The sequence below is a fragment of the Orycteropus afer genome, unplaced genomic scaffold (assembly GCF_000298275.1).
Source record: "Orycteropus afer afer isolate SDZICR_OR568_19922 unplaced genomic scaffold, OryAfe1.0 scaffold00011, whole genome shotgun sequence".
Lineage (NCBI taxonomy): Eukaryota > Metazoa > Chordata > Mammalia > Tubulidentata > Orycteropodidae > Orycteropus > Orycteropus afer.
In genome coordinates, this window is record NW_006921598.1 from 7,941,997 (window position 1) to 7,958,626 (window position 16,630).

At 37.6% G+C, this 16,630-nt stretch overlaps 1 protein-coding gene across 1 annotated transcript in view; it reads right to left on the reverse strand.

Annotated features, from left to right (window-relative positions):
- Positions 1 to 387: 387 nt before the first annotated feature.
- The window catches only part of CASP8AP2 (caspase 8 associated protein 2), a 38,973-nt gene continuing 22,730 nt past the window's right edge, over positions 388 to 16,630 (reverse strand). Inside the window, exons 6-9 of the mRNA XM_007950818.2 lie at positions 7,901 to 10,098; positions 2,237 to 5,378; positions 891 to 990; positions 388 to 444 (exon numbers count right to left, since the gene is read on the reverse strand). Of these exons, the coding sequence (XP_007949009.1) occupies positions 388 to 444; positions 891 to 990; positions 2,237 to 5,378; positions 7,901 to 10,098 (5,497 nt within the window). The remainder of the gene's footprint in view (positions 445 to 890; positions 991 to 2,236; positions 5,379 to 7,900; positions 10,099 to 16,630) is intronic.

Here is a 16,630-nt window from a genome sequence, read left to right on the forward strand (position 1 = left end):
TGAGATATATTAAATTACAATGACTACACAGATTCCACGGGTTATAAAACTTTTCTACTTAAGAATGTATTCTTTTTCTTCATCTATAAATTTATTATTTAAACCATCAAATGGATTTCCCCCCACCTTAGACTCATCAGCAATCGGGGATTGAGCAGAGGCCCTGCTGATCTGAAATGCAGTAGGCGTCACTCCAAGCACATCCCAGGGGATGAGGTAGCCTTAGATGACTGCACAAGCAACCATCCCCAACCAGTGACTGAAGCAGGAACTCAACTGGATGTTTCTCACCCATTACTCACATCTTCAATGACTAACAGGCCAGTAACTGCACAGTTAAGAGTGTCAAGCATTTACTTTACTAGGGTCTTGAAGTGTAACCATTAACTACCTGCATTTTAACTTTTCAAAAAGCTTCATTAGCTGCTGGAATCTTTCTGAGACCTAAAAAATTAGAAATGAGTGTCAATTATCAATATTTCAGTAATATTTTTCCATCACTGATGAATACTTTCATAAAATACCTAAACATAGAAAGTTACTCTCAATAACAGATGAAGTTAATATTTAAGAAAATAAAATATCTTCATACAAAAAGTGACTGCTAGTGTAATTTTTGAATATTAAACTTAAACAAGCAAACATTACAAAATTGCTTGAGATCAAGTAAGTAGAGAAAAAAATCTTGATCTTTCTAGTCAACTTCTTCCATAATCACTATTTTTATTTAATAGTCCTATACCAAGTAATATTTTTAAAGAAATTGGCTAATAAATATCTATGTATTTTAGACACTTTAAAATTTAATTTAATTTAATTTTTTACTCTAAGTATTTAGAGTAGCAATCAATATCTATGCCTCAACTGAGATGTAAAAATCGGGTAGTTACCTGATTTGGATTTTTATTCAATTTGTCAGCTAAACTAGTAAATGTTTTCATTGATGGCCCTCTTTTCTGACATTCCAATAAAATTTCCCGGTCATCATTTCTAAGGGGAGAGAAACATGATTTAACTTTTGTACATTAGAGTAGAAGGATAACAAAAATTCTACTGTATTAACATCCACCAAGAGGTGGTGACATTTTCATTGAAACCCATAGAAAAAAGGAAAAAAAAGAGTATATACCAAAATATCAATAATGTTTATCTCTGACAAATAATATTATGGATGATTTTAATCTTTGAGCTCACTTGTACTTACCAAATTTACAACAAAGGACAGGAAAGAAAGACAAAGGGAAATGATAAACACCAGGAGGAAGTAGGAAAAGTGCTGTTACATTGTGGGGATTGCCATCAATGTGACAAAATGTGTATGAACTGTTGAATGGAAAACCAACTTGCTCCATAAACTTACATCCAAATCACAATTTAAAAAAAAAAACCTAAAATAAACATATTCATATATTTTTCTAATGACAAAATTAAAGTCTTATTTTTATTTTACTTTTAATGTACACAGTACTTTAAAAATTAAGGCCCAAGTATCATCACAAGCTTAATAAGCTGAAGCTGAAGAACCAGAGCTAGAATAGAATCCAGATCTCCTACTTCTCTATTTCTGTATGGTGTGAAATCAGTAGGTTATTACACTTCTGAATTTTATTCTGCCACCCACAAGTTATGAAATGGGATGCAGAGAATTGGAGTATTCAACAAAAATGATCAGTTTTAAGAAAATCCATCTTCCCACATTAAGCACTCTAGTCATTTATGGAGATTGTGTACCTCTATTCTAATAATTCACAACTGTGGTTAGTTACCTTTATGTCTGAAGTGGGGTCTAGGAATCTGCATTTCTTAAAAAAAAAAAAAGTTTACATAAAAATCAAAAGTACAACCCATTTATTAAACTTTTAATTTAGTGAAAAAATTCAAATTACAAACATTCCAACTTTTTGCCCTTGTTTCATCATCATTCTTCCTTTCTAAAATGTGCTCCTACCTATTTCTCCCACATGAAAGAATTCTTTTTTGAAAAAGTAAAGTTAAACATAATGAAGAGTTCTCCCTGTGGTGCTACAACACATTCCTTATTTAAAACCCACTGCTCTAGTCCATTCCACAGTAAAGCTGGACTGTACTCTGAAATACATTTCTCCTAACTTTGGCCACTTTTGAAGTCATCACTTTCCTTAGTTTAAGATAGGATAAAACCACGAAAATATGACAGAATATTTTTGGCCTCTCAAAATATCCTGGTGACTTAAATGTCTCACAAAGAGATTCTTACCTTGTCCATGAAACTATAATTTCTCCTTTTTTTTTAATAACATTCTTTGCAGAAAGGCTCATAGAAGTAGCAGGTGTTGCTGATGAATCCTGCATTCCTGGGCTTGCTTTTAATGATGAAGAATCTTTATTTACTGCAGGGGCCTTTTTCTTACTTGCTTTCCTTTGGTGAGCTTCATCATTCTCACCAGAATCTTGAGTGACTTTCTTGGCTTTTTCTCTACTGGTTAAGTCTATTTCCTTTCTTTGTTTTTTTTGAAAAGAATGATTTAGATCAGAAATGTTTTTCCTTTTTTTGTGCATATTATTCAAAGCCTTGGGCAATTCTGAACTCTCAGAATTTGACTTTGGCACTGATTTTAAATCTTTTTTTACTTCATCACATGGACTGGCAGATTCTGTGGTCAAATCAATACATGCTTCCTCCACAATGCATCCCATGGGCCTATTTGCCACATGCACCTTCTTTTCTTCCTTACAGTTCTCTTCTACACATATCACTTGACACCCCAAATCTCCATCAGCTATAGCAGAATGGTGACCTTCATTTTTACTCTCACTTGAAGCATCTTGTGTCAAATCAATAAAAGCACCGACAGTATCCAGGTGTAAAGAATTGTCTAATATTTGAGTATTCTGATCCAAGTTGCCTCCAGAACATTCCAACTGATCAATATTTAGAACTGTTACTTCTAAGAATTCTCCTAAATTTTTGGTCTCAGTGACTGGATCTTTTGTTAAGTCTATGTATGTGTTTGGAAGATGATCCTCAACAGACTGTGGCATTTCTTCCATTGGAGGCAATTCTTCAATGCTTTCAGGTACTTTTGGTTGCCACACTTGATGCAATTTGAAACATTCATCAGCCACGTCATTACTATCATCTACTTTACCTGAAGCATCCTTAAGAAATTCATATATATCAGGAACCTGTGTTTGTATCATAGAGTTCTGGTCTTCACCAGCCAATCTACTGCCACCAACATTTTTGTTTGATTTTTCCAATTCACCTACAGATTTAAAAACTGAGTTCTGACAAGAAATATATTCTTTCTCTGTTGCTTCATCAGCTTCCTTTCTCATCATAGGCAAAGATGCCAATGACTCTTCAGGCACAATAGTCTGTTTAAGACTAGGGGAGGTAGATGGTGCTGCACGCCGTATTTTCACAATGAAATGATCATTGGACTTTTCCATTATGACAGCATGCATGGGTAGATTAGGATGGTACTGAAAGCCTGGAGCAACAGACCGGCTTGTCCATGATGAAGAACAACTTGATTTACTGCTTGAATTATCAGACTCCAGAGCTAAATGAATATCTTGCTCAGATGCATCCTCTTCCTCAAGCAAGGCATCTTCACTAAAATGGGCACTAATAACTTCTTCAGGAGTTGAACTAGACAAAACCTCAGGTTTTAAAAAACTGAGATGACCGTCTGACTTCAGAGGTGATGGCACTGTTAAAGAGACTGCTAGATCTTCAAGCAGTATGGAAGAAATGCAGGGCTTGCTCTTTTCTGAACTACAAATATTATCTTTACTTAAAGTTATGTTAGTGGACACTTCAAACATACAACTTTCATCCAATACATCAGGATGAACTGGCAATGAAAGTCCTGAAGACAGAGATGCCCCTTTTTCAGATGATAATAATGACCAATTGTCATCACTAATCATTTTAGGACTTGGAGAAACCACACCTGAAACCAGCTCTTCAGTTGTACATGCTGGTATTGATTCACATTTAAGACTCTCTAACAGCTGTTTCTCTGGAGTTTTCAACTCCCACTCACTTTTTTCATTACCGTTAACACTGTTGTCTAAAAGATCAGAACCTTGCAACAAGCTTTTAAATATTTCACCCATCTGTGCATCACTCACTAAATTAAAAGTAAGGCTAGATGCTTGCTGTTCAGTAAGAATTTCAAAACTACGTTCTGGCTTCAAAGATGCATGCTGGGATGCCTGTGCATCTTCTACAGTGCTGCCTTCAGTTTTTCCTGGCTTTGAGGTGCCCAGACAGTTTAGTTCCAAGGAGAGCTCTTTGGATTCAGAGTTTGCTGTATTATCACAGCAGGTATTAAATTTCTTTTTAGTGCCATGTTTTACTGTGTTAATATTGGAGCTGTTTTGGTCTTGATGTTTTTCCTCAGATTTTTTGCATCCCAGTAAAAACTTAAAATGAACAGAGTCTTCTGATTTGGAGGGTTTTACTTTCAACATTTCTCTTTTGGAATTCTCTGTATTCCCCTTCTGACAATTTGAATGTACTTTTTCTTTATTTGTTTTTTCACGTTTTCCTTCATCACTGTCACTTCCAAAGTTTATGGCATCACAAAACTTTACCAAGATTTTCTTAAGCTTTCCAAACAAATGATCAAGTTGCTCATCTACAAATTTCCACAGTTTTTTTTTCATATCTGGTAGTTGCTGCTCAAATAAACGATCAACTATGCCATTCTTTTTAACTTGCTTAAGTTTAGATTCTATAGTATCACAGAGATTCTTCTGTAAAGTAGCCACTGACTTAGAGATTTTGGAGAAGTCAAGGTGTTTAATTAGTGATGTAAAACTCAAAACTGCTGACTCAATAATTCTATGAAATTGTATTAATGAAAATTTTACCTTGAATTTCATATAATTTTTCCTTACATGTTTCCGTATCATTCGTAACATGTGCATAACCTCTCGTACAGAAGAGGGTACAGCAACAATTTGAACTATTTTTTCAAGGCTGGAAGTGCTCATTGTTTTATCTTTCTTCTTTGTTTTTGAAGATCTACTAAATTCATTAGGTGTCTTGTTACATTTGTTATTGGTCTGATGATTTTTTACAGAAGATGTTTTCCTATTATCTTCATCCAAATGCACAGTACTTTTCCTTCTTCCTGAATTAGTCTTTGTGTTCCGCACTTGAACAGAAACTCCAGGTTTGGTACTTTTTTCAAAACTATCTTGTGGTTTGGATGTTTCATTGTCACTTATAATTTCTCCTTCTTCTAATTCATCTGAAGGTGAATTCTTATGAGAGTCTGCTTCTGTACATTTGTCAGATTTACAAATTGGCTTTTGATTTTCCTTATTGAGATCATCAGACTGACTCTTGGAGATAGAATGAGATGAATTTAGTGGAAAAACATCTATGAAAGAGAAAAGTATATTAAAGTCACGTGACTATTAAACCTTAGTCATTTGACACTTCCATCTTAAATAAACAAACAAATAAATACTAAAGTGATTCATTCTTTTAATAGCTTTTATAAAAAGCAGAATTTTAATGTCAAATACTTATGTCTTGGTCTTAAAATCTGCCCATTCATAGAGATAGAAAGGGCTGTCAGGAGGGAAGAATGGGGTATTATTGTTTAATGGGTATAGTTTCTGTTTGGAATGATAAAAAAGATTTGGAAATAGATAATAGTGATTATACAAAAGTATATTGCAGATATGCTTAACACCACTTAATTGTATACTCAGAAACAGTTAAGATGCTCAATTTTGTTATGCATATTTTATCGTAACAAAAAAAATGTAAAAAAAAAAAGTTTTTAAATCTGCTCAGAACATAGCTGATTAACAGTGAAATATAAAGTTTGGTCTTTTGGATAACCATTAGGCAATAGTTCAGGATAGCTTTACTTCATGTTAGTAGCATCACTTAACACCTCAAATATGATGATGGCTTTTTAACAACAAAAACATCTGAAAACATCCTAAAGAGGTGAGATACAGGATAGGAACAGACATATGCACACCCATGTTCATCGCAGCACAATTCACTATAGCAAAGAGATGGAAACAACCTAAATGCCCATCAACAAATGAATGGATAACCAAACTATGGTATATTTACACAATGGAATACCATGCAACATTAAAGAATAATGGAGAAAACACAAATCATCTCACAACGTGGATGAATTTGGAGGACATTATACTGAGTGAAATAAGTCAATCACAAAAGGACAAATACTCTATGACCCCATTATTGTAAAAACTCAAGGAAAGGTTTACTCAAGGAAGGAAATTCACTTTGTTGATTACCGGGGACAGGAAGGAAGGGGAGAGAAAAGTTCAGACTAGTAAGGGGTCACATGTCGACTTGGGTAAGGGGAAGGATGGTACAGAGAGAGTCTGTGACCAGCATGACAACACTAGGGAAAGGAAGGACACCGAAACGCGCACATAGGATATAGACAACAGAGGGATATACTATTACATGCACAATACTGCATTACCACTAGCACCAAATACCAGGCTACAGATAAATGCATAGACAGATGAGAAGATCAGGTGGGGGTAAGCAAACAGGATAATCTTACATATGCACTTGTGCTACAAGATCAGCCACTTTTACATTACAGAAGCAACAGAAGGCAGACCTGCAGTTAACTTCTCAGAGACAACCATATGCCTTGACCAGGCCTATGGGCTCAGGACCATAGTCTTGCGGGACATCATACTCAATTAGCACAACATAGTACAAAAAAAATCTTGTTCTACAACCTACTTTGGTGAGTAGCGACTGGGGTCTTAAAAGTTTTCAAGTGGCCATCTATGATGCAACTATTGGTCTCCTGTTGTCTGGAGTAAAGAAGAGTGAAAAAAATTAAAGGGATCTGGAAACAAGGGTAAGATGGACCACATGGACCTCAGCCTTCATGACCTCAAGACCAGAAAATCTAGATGGCGCCTGGCTACCAACGCCAACCACATGGAAAGGGATCAAAACTGGAGATCCTGGACAGAGTGGGAGAAAAAATGTGGAACAAAATTCAAAAACACAAAAATGACCATAATTACTGGTCAGATGGAAACTGGTAGAACCCCTAAGACTAGGGCACTGGGTTACCCTTCTGGCTGAGGAAAGGACTTACCTCCATGGCCTGGCTCTCAGATCAACAGTACAAAGACCCACATGCAGAACACCTACCCCAGGAAGATGCACCGACCTACTCTAGGGAGATGCATCCCTTAGATCAATCAGCCATGAGACACCAGAGGGACAGCATTCACATAGAGGGAAAGCTGGACAGACAGGAATGCACAGGTAAGAAGGGCACAGGGAAGAGGGAGTCACAGGGAAGGAAGAAGAGGAGAGTTTTTTATGGCTGGGGACGGTAATGGGGCTGTGAAATCAAATGCGCGTGAACTATTGAATGTAAATCAAATTTGCTTTGTAAATTTACACCCAAAGCACAATTAAAAAAAAAAAAAAAATCCCTGAAAGCAAGCAAACAGTATTTGAGATAATCTGTCCCACCACTCTCTTCTGTACAAATCAAAACCAAATGCACTGCCATCAAGGTGATTTCACTAACAGTGATGCTATAGGGCAAAGCAGAACTTTCCCATAGGGCTTCCAAGGCTGTAAATCTTTACAGAAACAGACCACCTCATTTTTCTCCCTCACAGCGGCTGTTGGGTTCAAACCACCAACCTTTTAGTTAACAGCCATCTCCTTCTCTTTTGTACAATTAATTAAATTTAGAGATTAAAGGTTCAATTGTATGCTTCCAGTTAACAATGGGCTCCAAATAGTGTGTTCATTGGTTATGTTACCAAAAAGAAAATGAAAAAGCAACACTCCACCTTACTTACATATTTTACATTCTCACCAAAAAAAAAAAAAAAAGATGTAAAAGAAAATATAAACCATTACCTTTATGGCTGTTATTATGTAATGAAACTTGAGATGGGCTTTCCATTCTAAGAATTTTTGCTACAGGTCTCACTGGACTATTCAGAGGACTGATGGCTTCTGGAATAGGTCTCAGGTTATTAAGGTCAATGCTCAGTACTGAGTTCTCATCATCATGATATACTGAGTTTGTTTCACCAATTTCCATTCTGTGGCCCATTAACTCTGTCTTCTGCACTGAACAATCTATAGTCTCTTTAGGTAAGCAAGGCTCCATATAACAAGACTTACTCTCAACAACAGGTGTACCCACAAAAGGCGGCTCAAATTTTGGGTTACCATCTCCTGAAAGGATCACTGGCAAAATGCCAGCTTCTTGAATTGGTGGCTGCAAAATGCTTTCACTGGGTTTATCCACTTTTGTTGAAAACCCCACTTTCATTTCCATACCTTCAGAAATACTGCAGGAATTAAAACAATCATTTCTTTTGTTATCCAATTCTAAGCCAAAGTTTTGAGAGATATCTGTTTGTAACACATCCATTACCACAGGAGCAGCCTTTGTACTATCAGTGGTTTGTTTCATTTCTGTTGACGGTAAAAAGGACTCTGTTTGGTCCTTTTCCACCGGTGCTGAAATGCAAGTCTCAGTACCACAAAGAGGCACGTCACAAGGCACAGGATTCTCAACAGATTTAAGTAACAAGCTTTTTTTTTTTTTCATTTTGCTTTCTGGAATACTGATCCTGTGTTCAGATGCTGTTGGAAGAGCATCCTTTGGTTCTGGTAACTTTGATTTAGTTTCCTCTGTGATATGTTCACTAACAGATGGAACACATGTCACTATTTTAGCATTCACCAAGGACTCCAAATCACATATACTAGATTTGGGAGTATCAGTTCTTTTATGCCGATTATCCTGAGAAACAGGCTGCTTTTTAGCAGGAGAAAGAGTTAAGTTCAATTTTTCCATAAAACTCAACTTAAAGTCTTTGTTTTTTACTTCATTTGGACCACTCTCAACTTTTACTGCAAGTTCTTTGTCATCTACTCTTTCAGAAATTTCACTTTTACCAAATTTTGGCTCATTTTGTCTCTTTAAATCAGTAATGTTTTTCTTAGTTTCTTTATTAGTCCTCTGCAAATGTTCTGTAGATGTCTTTTTTTCATTTCTCAAATGCCTATTTTCTTCCTTGCTTTCTTGGTCTCTTTTCCTCTTATCTTCTGTACGATGCCTTTCTGCTTTTAAGGGTGTATTTTCCCACTGGTGCATACCATCAACTTCCTTAGAATCAATGTGTTTATAAGCTCTACTGCTTGAAAGAAAAGATGCACATCTTCCATCTTGAAAACTATGACTGCTTACACCCCTGTCTCTTTTACACTCTTCCCTTCCTCTTCTCTCTTCCAGATAGTATTTACTTGAATTATGAGAAGATTTTATCTCGTTCCTGGAATGAGGAAGCAATTTTTGTTCAGATCTTCTCCAATAATCCTGGTCCTTTACTACTGATTTAGGTTTCTGATCAACTTTTCTTTCTTCTTTGTCCTGTGATTTAAGGTCTTTCCGATTTACATTTTGTGATCTTTCACTCTGTCGTTCTAGTCTTTTCTCATTTTGAGATTCCACTCGAATGTGTGACCTTTCTCTAGACGTCTCTTTTTCCCAAGAAGAGCTAATGTGTTCACCTTGATAATCTGAATCTGTGTTACTTTTAAACTTGGAATTTTTGCTCTCTGCCTTTGGTTCACTTTTACCATATTTCTCAGGACGTCCTTGTTGTAGCCTTTGATTAGCCTCTGTGTTTCTTGGTTCACCATCACCACAGCTAGAATTAAAATCTTTTCGGATTCTATCACTTCCTCCACTATACTGGCTATGTCTAATATCTTTTTTCTCTCTTCTATTATCTTCACTTGAGCTACCGTCACCAACTTGATAATGGGAACGTGACCAAATGCCACTGGCACAATGCTTTTCAATAGATGTTGGCAAAAGTGAAGTGCTCCTTGTTTCAGAATGTGATTTTCCTTCTTTTCCCAAGTTTGGCAGTGAAATGCCATGATGCAAATCTCTGGAAATATCACTTTTCGGTCTGGGATCAGTCTTTGAACAATCATCCGAATGAGGAGATCTGGACTTAAGATCTTTTGTTTTGATTGTATCTGATGTCCTTGCAGGTTTATGATTATTTCGAAAATGTGGAAATTCAGACAATCTATTGAGAAACAGAAAATAGTAAGAAGAAAAAGAACAGCTATTGATATCTAATAATATTCCAAATTTTATTCACATGTGACACACTTTAACATTTGGAAGTCTGCACAATAGCAAACCCAATTTTACATTGTATAAAGGAATAGTAATAAGTGATTTACTAGCTTACAACTAAGTAGGCCAGTTTTCTGAATAAGAACTCTTTGACTTGCTCTACTTCAAATAAGTCTGAAGATCTTTCAGTTCTATCCTAGCACTTGCCTATATTTTCCAGACTTCCTTCACCACAGGCACACAACTCCTGAACTAACCATATATTCACTTCTAAAGCAAGTGACATTATATTCTTGCTCTCAATCACTCTAGCCCAACTGAAACAGAAGTAAAAGTATCTTGTTGGAAAAAAGAGATAATCAAAGCAGGAGTCTACATTACTCTTCATCCCAGTTTTCTGTTTCAAATATAATCCCCTACTAAGCCAAACCTTCATTTTACAGTGGTACATACTGTGCAAAAAGGGAAAGGAACAGAGATTTGTGATTTTCTCCTATGTGAATGGCATATATTTATTGTTTTGAAAGTATAAATATCACATTTCCTTAAACTTTTATAACTTCCCTGAATTTCCCTTAAACCTAATCCAAATTAAATGTATAGAAAACTTCAAAATTTAAAAAACCCAAAAGGAATGAATGAGTTTAGAAGCAAATTTGTATAAAGACACTAAAGAAACTTGTAAAAAATATATTATAAGTTTATCTCATCATAAAGCCTACTTCAATTAGAGAAAATTAAGCAGTAACATAGGAGCTCTGGTAGCATAGTGCCTAAGGCATTTGACTGCTAACCAGAAGGCTGGTGGTTCAAACCCACCAGCCACTCCTCAGAAGGAAGGTTGAGCAATCTACTTCCTTAGTGATACTGCCTCGGAAACCCAAGGAGGGGTCGCTGTGAGTCAGGTCTGACTCGAGGGTACGTAACACATAACACATACACAAGCAGTAACATATTTATCTTATAGTGACTGATATTTTACTATATCAGTTATTTCAATTAAAAACCAGTTGGTACTGCTATAGTACAATAACTATGCCAGAATCTAAACTGATTTACATGTTAAGGTCATATCTGAACAGAAGTCATCATGGAAACAGAGGTAATTAACTCTATATTATGTATATTCTTTCCAGTTATAAGCTCACTTTACTGGACAGAGTGCTAAAGCCACTAAGAAATTAGTGCTTTCTTGCAATTAAAAATCAGAGGAAAAGAACAAACAAGAAATAGCTGCTGGCTCAGGGATATATTTACTTCTCACTACTGAAAAAAGGAGAAAGAAGGAGGAGGTCAATGTAAAGATGCAGAAAGTACTTAAAAAAAAAAATAATAAAAGAATCCCATATGAAAACAATAGAAAATAACAATGCTGGCAAGGTTGTAGAGAGACTGGAACTCTTATACACTGCTAGTAGGATTATAAAATGGTACAACCACAATGGAAAACAGTATGGTGCTTCCTCAAAAGCTAGAAGAAATAGAAGTATCTTCTAAATCAGTGATCCCTCTTAGGTATACATCCTAGAGATACAAGAACAATGACAAGAACAGACATATGCACACCTATGTTCATTGCATTATTGACAATAGCAAAAAGATGGAAACAACCTAAATGTCCACCAACGAATGAATGTACAAACAAACTGGAACACAATGGAATACTATGCAACAATAAGGAATAGCAACTGCAGCACCAAAAGGTGGAAACAACCTAAATGCCCATCAACAGATGAACAGATAAAATACAGTACATACAGTGAAATACTACTCTGCCAGGAGGAGAAATGAAGTCTTGATATATGCTACAGTATGGGCAGAGCTTGAAGACATTATTCTGAGCAAAGTAAGTCAATCACTAAAGGACAAATATTTTATGACCTCACTTATATAAAAAGACAAGGCAAAAAAAGAATAATAAAGAGTCTATGAAATATAGCTTGGCTGAATCTGGAAGACATTATGTTGAGTGAAAACAGGTCAATCACAAAAGGACAAATATTGTATCTCACTTTGATAAAAAGTCAACAAAAGGTATACACACAGAAAGCAATGCTCTTTGATGATTACCAGGGTAAAGAATGGGAAGGAAGAGGGAATCACTTTCTAGATAGTAAATACTAGTAATTTTAGGTGATGTAAAAAGCAGTTCCCAATACGGGTGAAGTCAGCACAACCTGACCAAGGTATATGAAGACACTAAGAAGTACGTAAGAATGAGGCACAGTTTCGATAAACACTATTAACATATACAATTTTGCAATAGTAATAACAACCAAAAACATGAGTGGGGTTATATAGATACTTATGTGCATAAGAAAGCATATATGTGTGTATGTATATATATATATATATATACACACACACACACACACACACACATACTTACACATATGTTTGTGTGTGCTTTATATTCTTATACATAATAAAGCACATAGGGGGCACAGTTACAGATACTTCCTAGACTTATGCAAACATCTCAAGAGACTGGTTTCCTGAGTTAAAAGACAGAACCATAGGTTTGTGGGACAACTCAGTCAACCAGCATAACATAGTTCATAGAGATGTTTTATATCTTAGTTTGGTAAGTAGTGTCTGGGGTCTTAAAAGTATACAAGCAGCCATCTAAGACACAACCACTGGTCTCTACTCGTCTGGAGCAAAAGAAAATGAAGGTAATCAAAGATAATAGCCCACACAAACCATGGCCTCTTCTAGCCTAAACCCAGAAGACCAAGTGGTGCCCTACTACCATTACCCACCCGACTACCACTACTGACAGAATGGGAGAAAAATGCAGAACAAAATTTAAATTCCTAAAAAAGGCCAGACTTACTCAACTGAGAGAGACTGGAGGAACTTCCAAGACTTACCCAAGGATGATACCCTTTGAACTCAGAACTGAAGCCGCTCCCAAGGTCATCTTTTAGTGAAATAATAGACTGCCTTATAAAATAAACAAAAGTAATGTGCTCCCTTAAACAAACAACTAAATAAGACCAAATGGTCAAACATTTACTCTTATATCAATACCAACTCAGATGATCAACTGTCAGAAGATACTTTTGAGATAACTGGGAAAAAGTGAACACAAAAAGCACTAATGAAAGAAAGTAACTTGATATATTGAATTCCAAGATTTTCTGCTTATCAAAAGACAAGATAAAGAGTGAAAGAGAATGGGAAAAGATATTTCAATACATTTATCAACAAAGAGCTTGTATGTAGATTGTGCATCATCCTTTTTAAGCTGTAAGCACCTAAAATATACTTCTAGTTCACAGCAATCATAACACGTTTAGTACAGTCTCATATTAACATATACCATCAAAAATTTATTTTAAAATACATCTTTACACTAGTCAAACACTTTCCAAAATTTACTCTTAAATATACTGTGCTAGGTAATTGATACAATCGTGAGGATACAGACATGGTCCCTACTCCCATGAAGCTTACAGTTTAATGGAAGAGACAGATACTAAGCAAATAATACCATTCGCCATTTGAGAATTTATGAGTGTACATGAAGCTACAAAGAGAGATTTTACCTAGTCAGAGATATAACAACTATCCCTTGCAAAAAGCACATGTAAGCTGAGACCTAAAGGATGAGTAGGTATATAGCAAGTAAGTAAAGGAGAAGAGCACTCGATGCAGTAGAAACAGTCCATGCAAAGAGAGAGCATGTGGTACATTCAAGGAACAAAAAGAATGCCAGTGCTGTGCCATCCCGGGCAAACATAGTACTGAAGGGAAGGCTTGAGAGGTTGTTTAGGACCATCCTGTGAAGGGCACTGTGCAACAAATTAAGACTTAAGGCCTTTTTCTAAGAACAGTGAGAAGGCACTGATGAGTCTTAAACAAGAAAGCAGGAATGGGATGAGGTGGTGTTTGTGACAGTGGAAGTCCAAACTTTGTTTCGGAAAGGTGTGCTGTGGCTATAATATTGAAGAGACCAACCAGAGGCTGTAGAAGGCAAGAGTAGACAAAGAACACAAAGATCACTGCCAGTTCAGATGAGGTGATGGAACTAGAGCAGCAGCGATGGTAAAGAAGGAAATCATTGATTTTAAAGGTCAGAAAGACATAAAAATAAACAAGACAGGGTGACAAACTAGATCTGAGGGATGATCAAGGGTGTCAACGACAACAAGGTGACCGTGTTCCAGTCCGCTAAACAATTTCAGTGTAATTATTACTAGCATCCTTTCTACTCTCAAAAATGCTCTGGTTTGGGAAACACATGGTCACTGTACTTCTACATCTCTAAGCTTGATACTGCCTCAGAAACCCAAGGAGGGGTCGCTATGAGTCGGGTCTGACTAGAGGGCACATAACAACAACAACAACAACAACAAGCTTCCAACAGTTAAATAAATGACAGGGCAATACACTCAACTAGGGAATGATGGAAGAGGTCAGATTATAAATTCAGTTTTGGATGAGGTAATTTGGACAAACCTTTAAAGACTTCTACTATAGAGATGTCAAGTAGTTATCCACATATAAATGGAAATGACTTAGCATGCATGAGATTACCTCAAAAGATATTATTGGTACAAGAAGGGAAAGGACCTAGATTTGAGCTTTGAGGAACTCCAACTTAAAACAGCCAAGTACAAAAGGATAAACCTCAATTTAAAAAGAAAACTAAGAATTATTACATCATGAAAGCCAAAACCAAACGCACTACCAGAGTGGATACCGACTCATAGCAGAACTGCCACATAGGGTTTTCCAAGGCTATAAATCTATACGGAAGCAGACTGCCTCACCTTTCCTCCCAGGAGTTGCTGGTAGGTTCAAACCACTGACCTTTTGATTAGTAGCCAAATGCTTTAACAGTTGTGCCACCAGAACTTTTATGAAAGCCAAAGGGAAGGGAGGGTTAATTGCATCATACAGTGTGGGAGACAAGTTAAAATGGTTAAGTCAAAACTATTTGATGGATTTAGTGCAGTCACTGTTAACCAGTTACAGATTGTTCTGGTTACCCTGTGCCACTCTGACAGGAATATACCACAAATGGGATAGCCTTAACAAACAGGAGTTTATCCTTACAATTTGGAGGCTTTAAGTCCAAGTTCAAACTGCCAGGCTCTAGGGGCTGGGTGAAAGCCCCTCAACCTTGGGATCCAGCTCTGCTTCCTACTACCAGCCCACTGGAGCTAGAGGCATTTCTTCACTCAGATAGCCGCTGGCTGCTGAGGCTTAGAAGCCCCAAGGTTGACAAGTAAAAAAGGCACAGTCCCTATGTTACCAAACCACACGGCAGGCCATTAACTTAAGTCCATTGTAAATCCCCAGGTCGGCAGAGCATAGTAGGCTGCTGAACAACGACATGACTACATGCAGGGTCACAGGCTACAAGCGTGCCACAGGCTAGAGACCATTCTCAAAGCTGCTCCTTATATACAGGAAGCAGACCATATACCCAAAGGCAGCTACTCAGCTGCTCACAGTAGATTTCACCATGGAGTTGATTACCAGTCTCATCATGGAGAATACTACATTCAGCTGCCCAGCCACTCAACCAGGCCTAGCCAAGCTGACACACAAACATAACCACCACAATTCCACCCCATGTCAACTTGGCATCTGTACAGATCTTCAATGGGTGGTATCTGTACAGTTCTCCTCCACTGGGTGGCTCCAGTCCCCTAGTTACTGAAATGGCGACCTCACCCCCTTGGCCTGGTGGGCCTATTCCTCCCCCTCTTGGGCATGGAAGCCCCGCCCCCTCACTCTTGGGCAACAGCTATGGCTCCATCCCACTGACATGAACGAGCAGCCCCACACTCCAAAACCAAGTTGGTGAAGGCCTGGCTCTTTGAAACCTAGGGGGCTTTGGTCATTCCACCCCCAAAGGCCATGGTCCTACCCCTTCAGGCTGAGGCAGCTCTGCTTCCATTTCCTTGGTCTCTGCTTCTGCCAATTAGTGCCAACGGCAACCCATTCCACTAAAAAAACGTGCCCAAAAAGCACTCAGCTTTTTTGCTCCATGGGCCGGCCAACTTGCTGCTCCATTTCATGATGATCTTTTCTACCAATTAATGCCCGAAGGCAACCCACTCCGCCAGTAAGCTGCCTAACCAAAGGTATGAAGCTTTCTCCTCCGTGGGCTGGCAAGGCTTCGCTGTCTCATGCTGGTTCTCTCAGCTCTGCTTCTGCCGACTCTCATGCCAGTCTCTTGCCGTCTGTCCTGAGTTTGTCATGCCATATGCCAGGGTCTCTCTGCCAGGGTCTCGGGTCAAGGACACACTCTACTCCTGTTTCCACATTTTAGGTATCTGTCAGAGCAGCACCCCACTCTCGGTACCAAATTCTGTTCTGGTTACCTAGTGCCACTCTGACAGGAGTATACCACAAATGGGATGGCCTTAACAAACAGGAGTTTATTCTTACAATTTGGAGGCTTTAAGTCTAAGTTCAAACTGACAGGCTCCAGAGGCTGGGTGAAAGCCCCTCAACCCTGG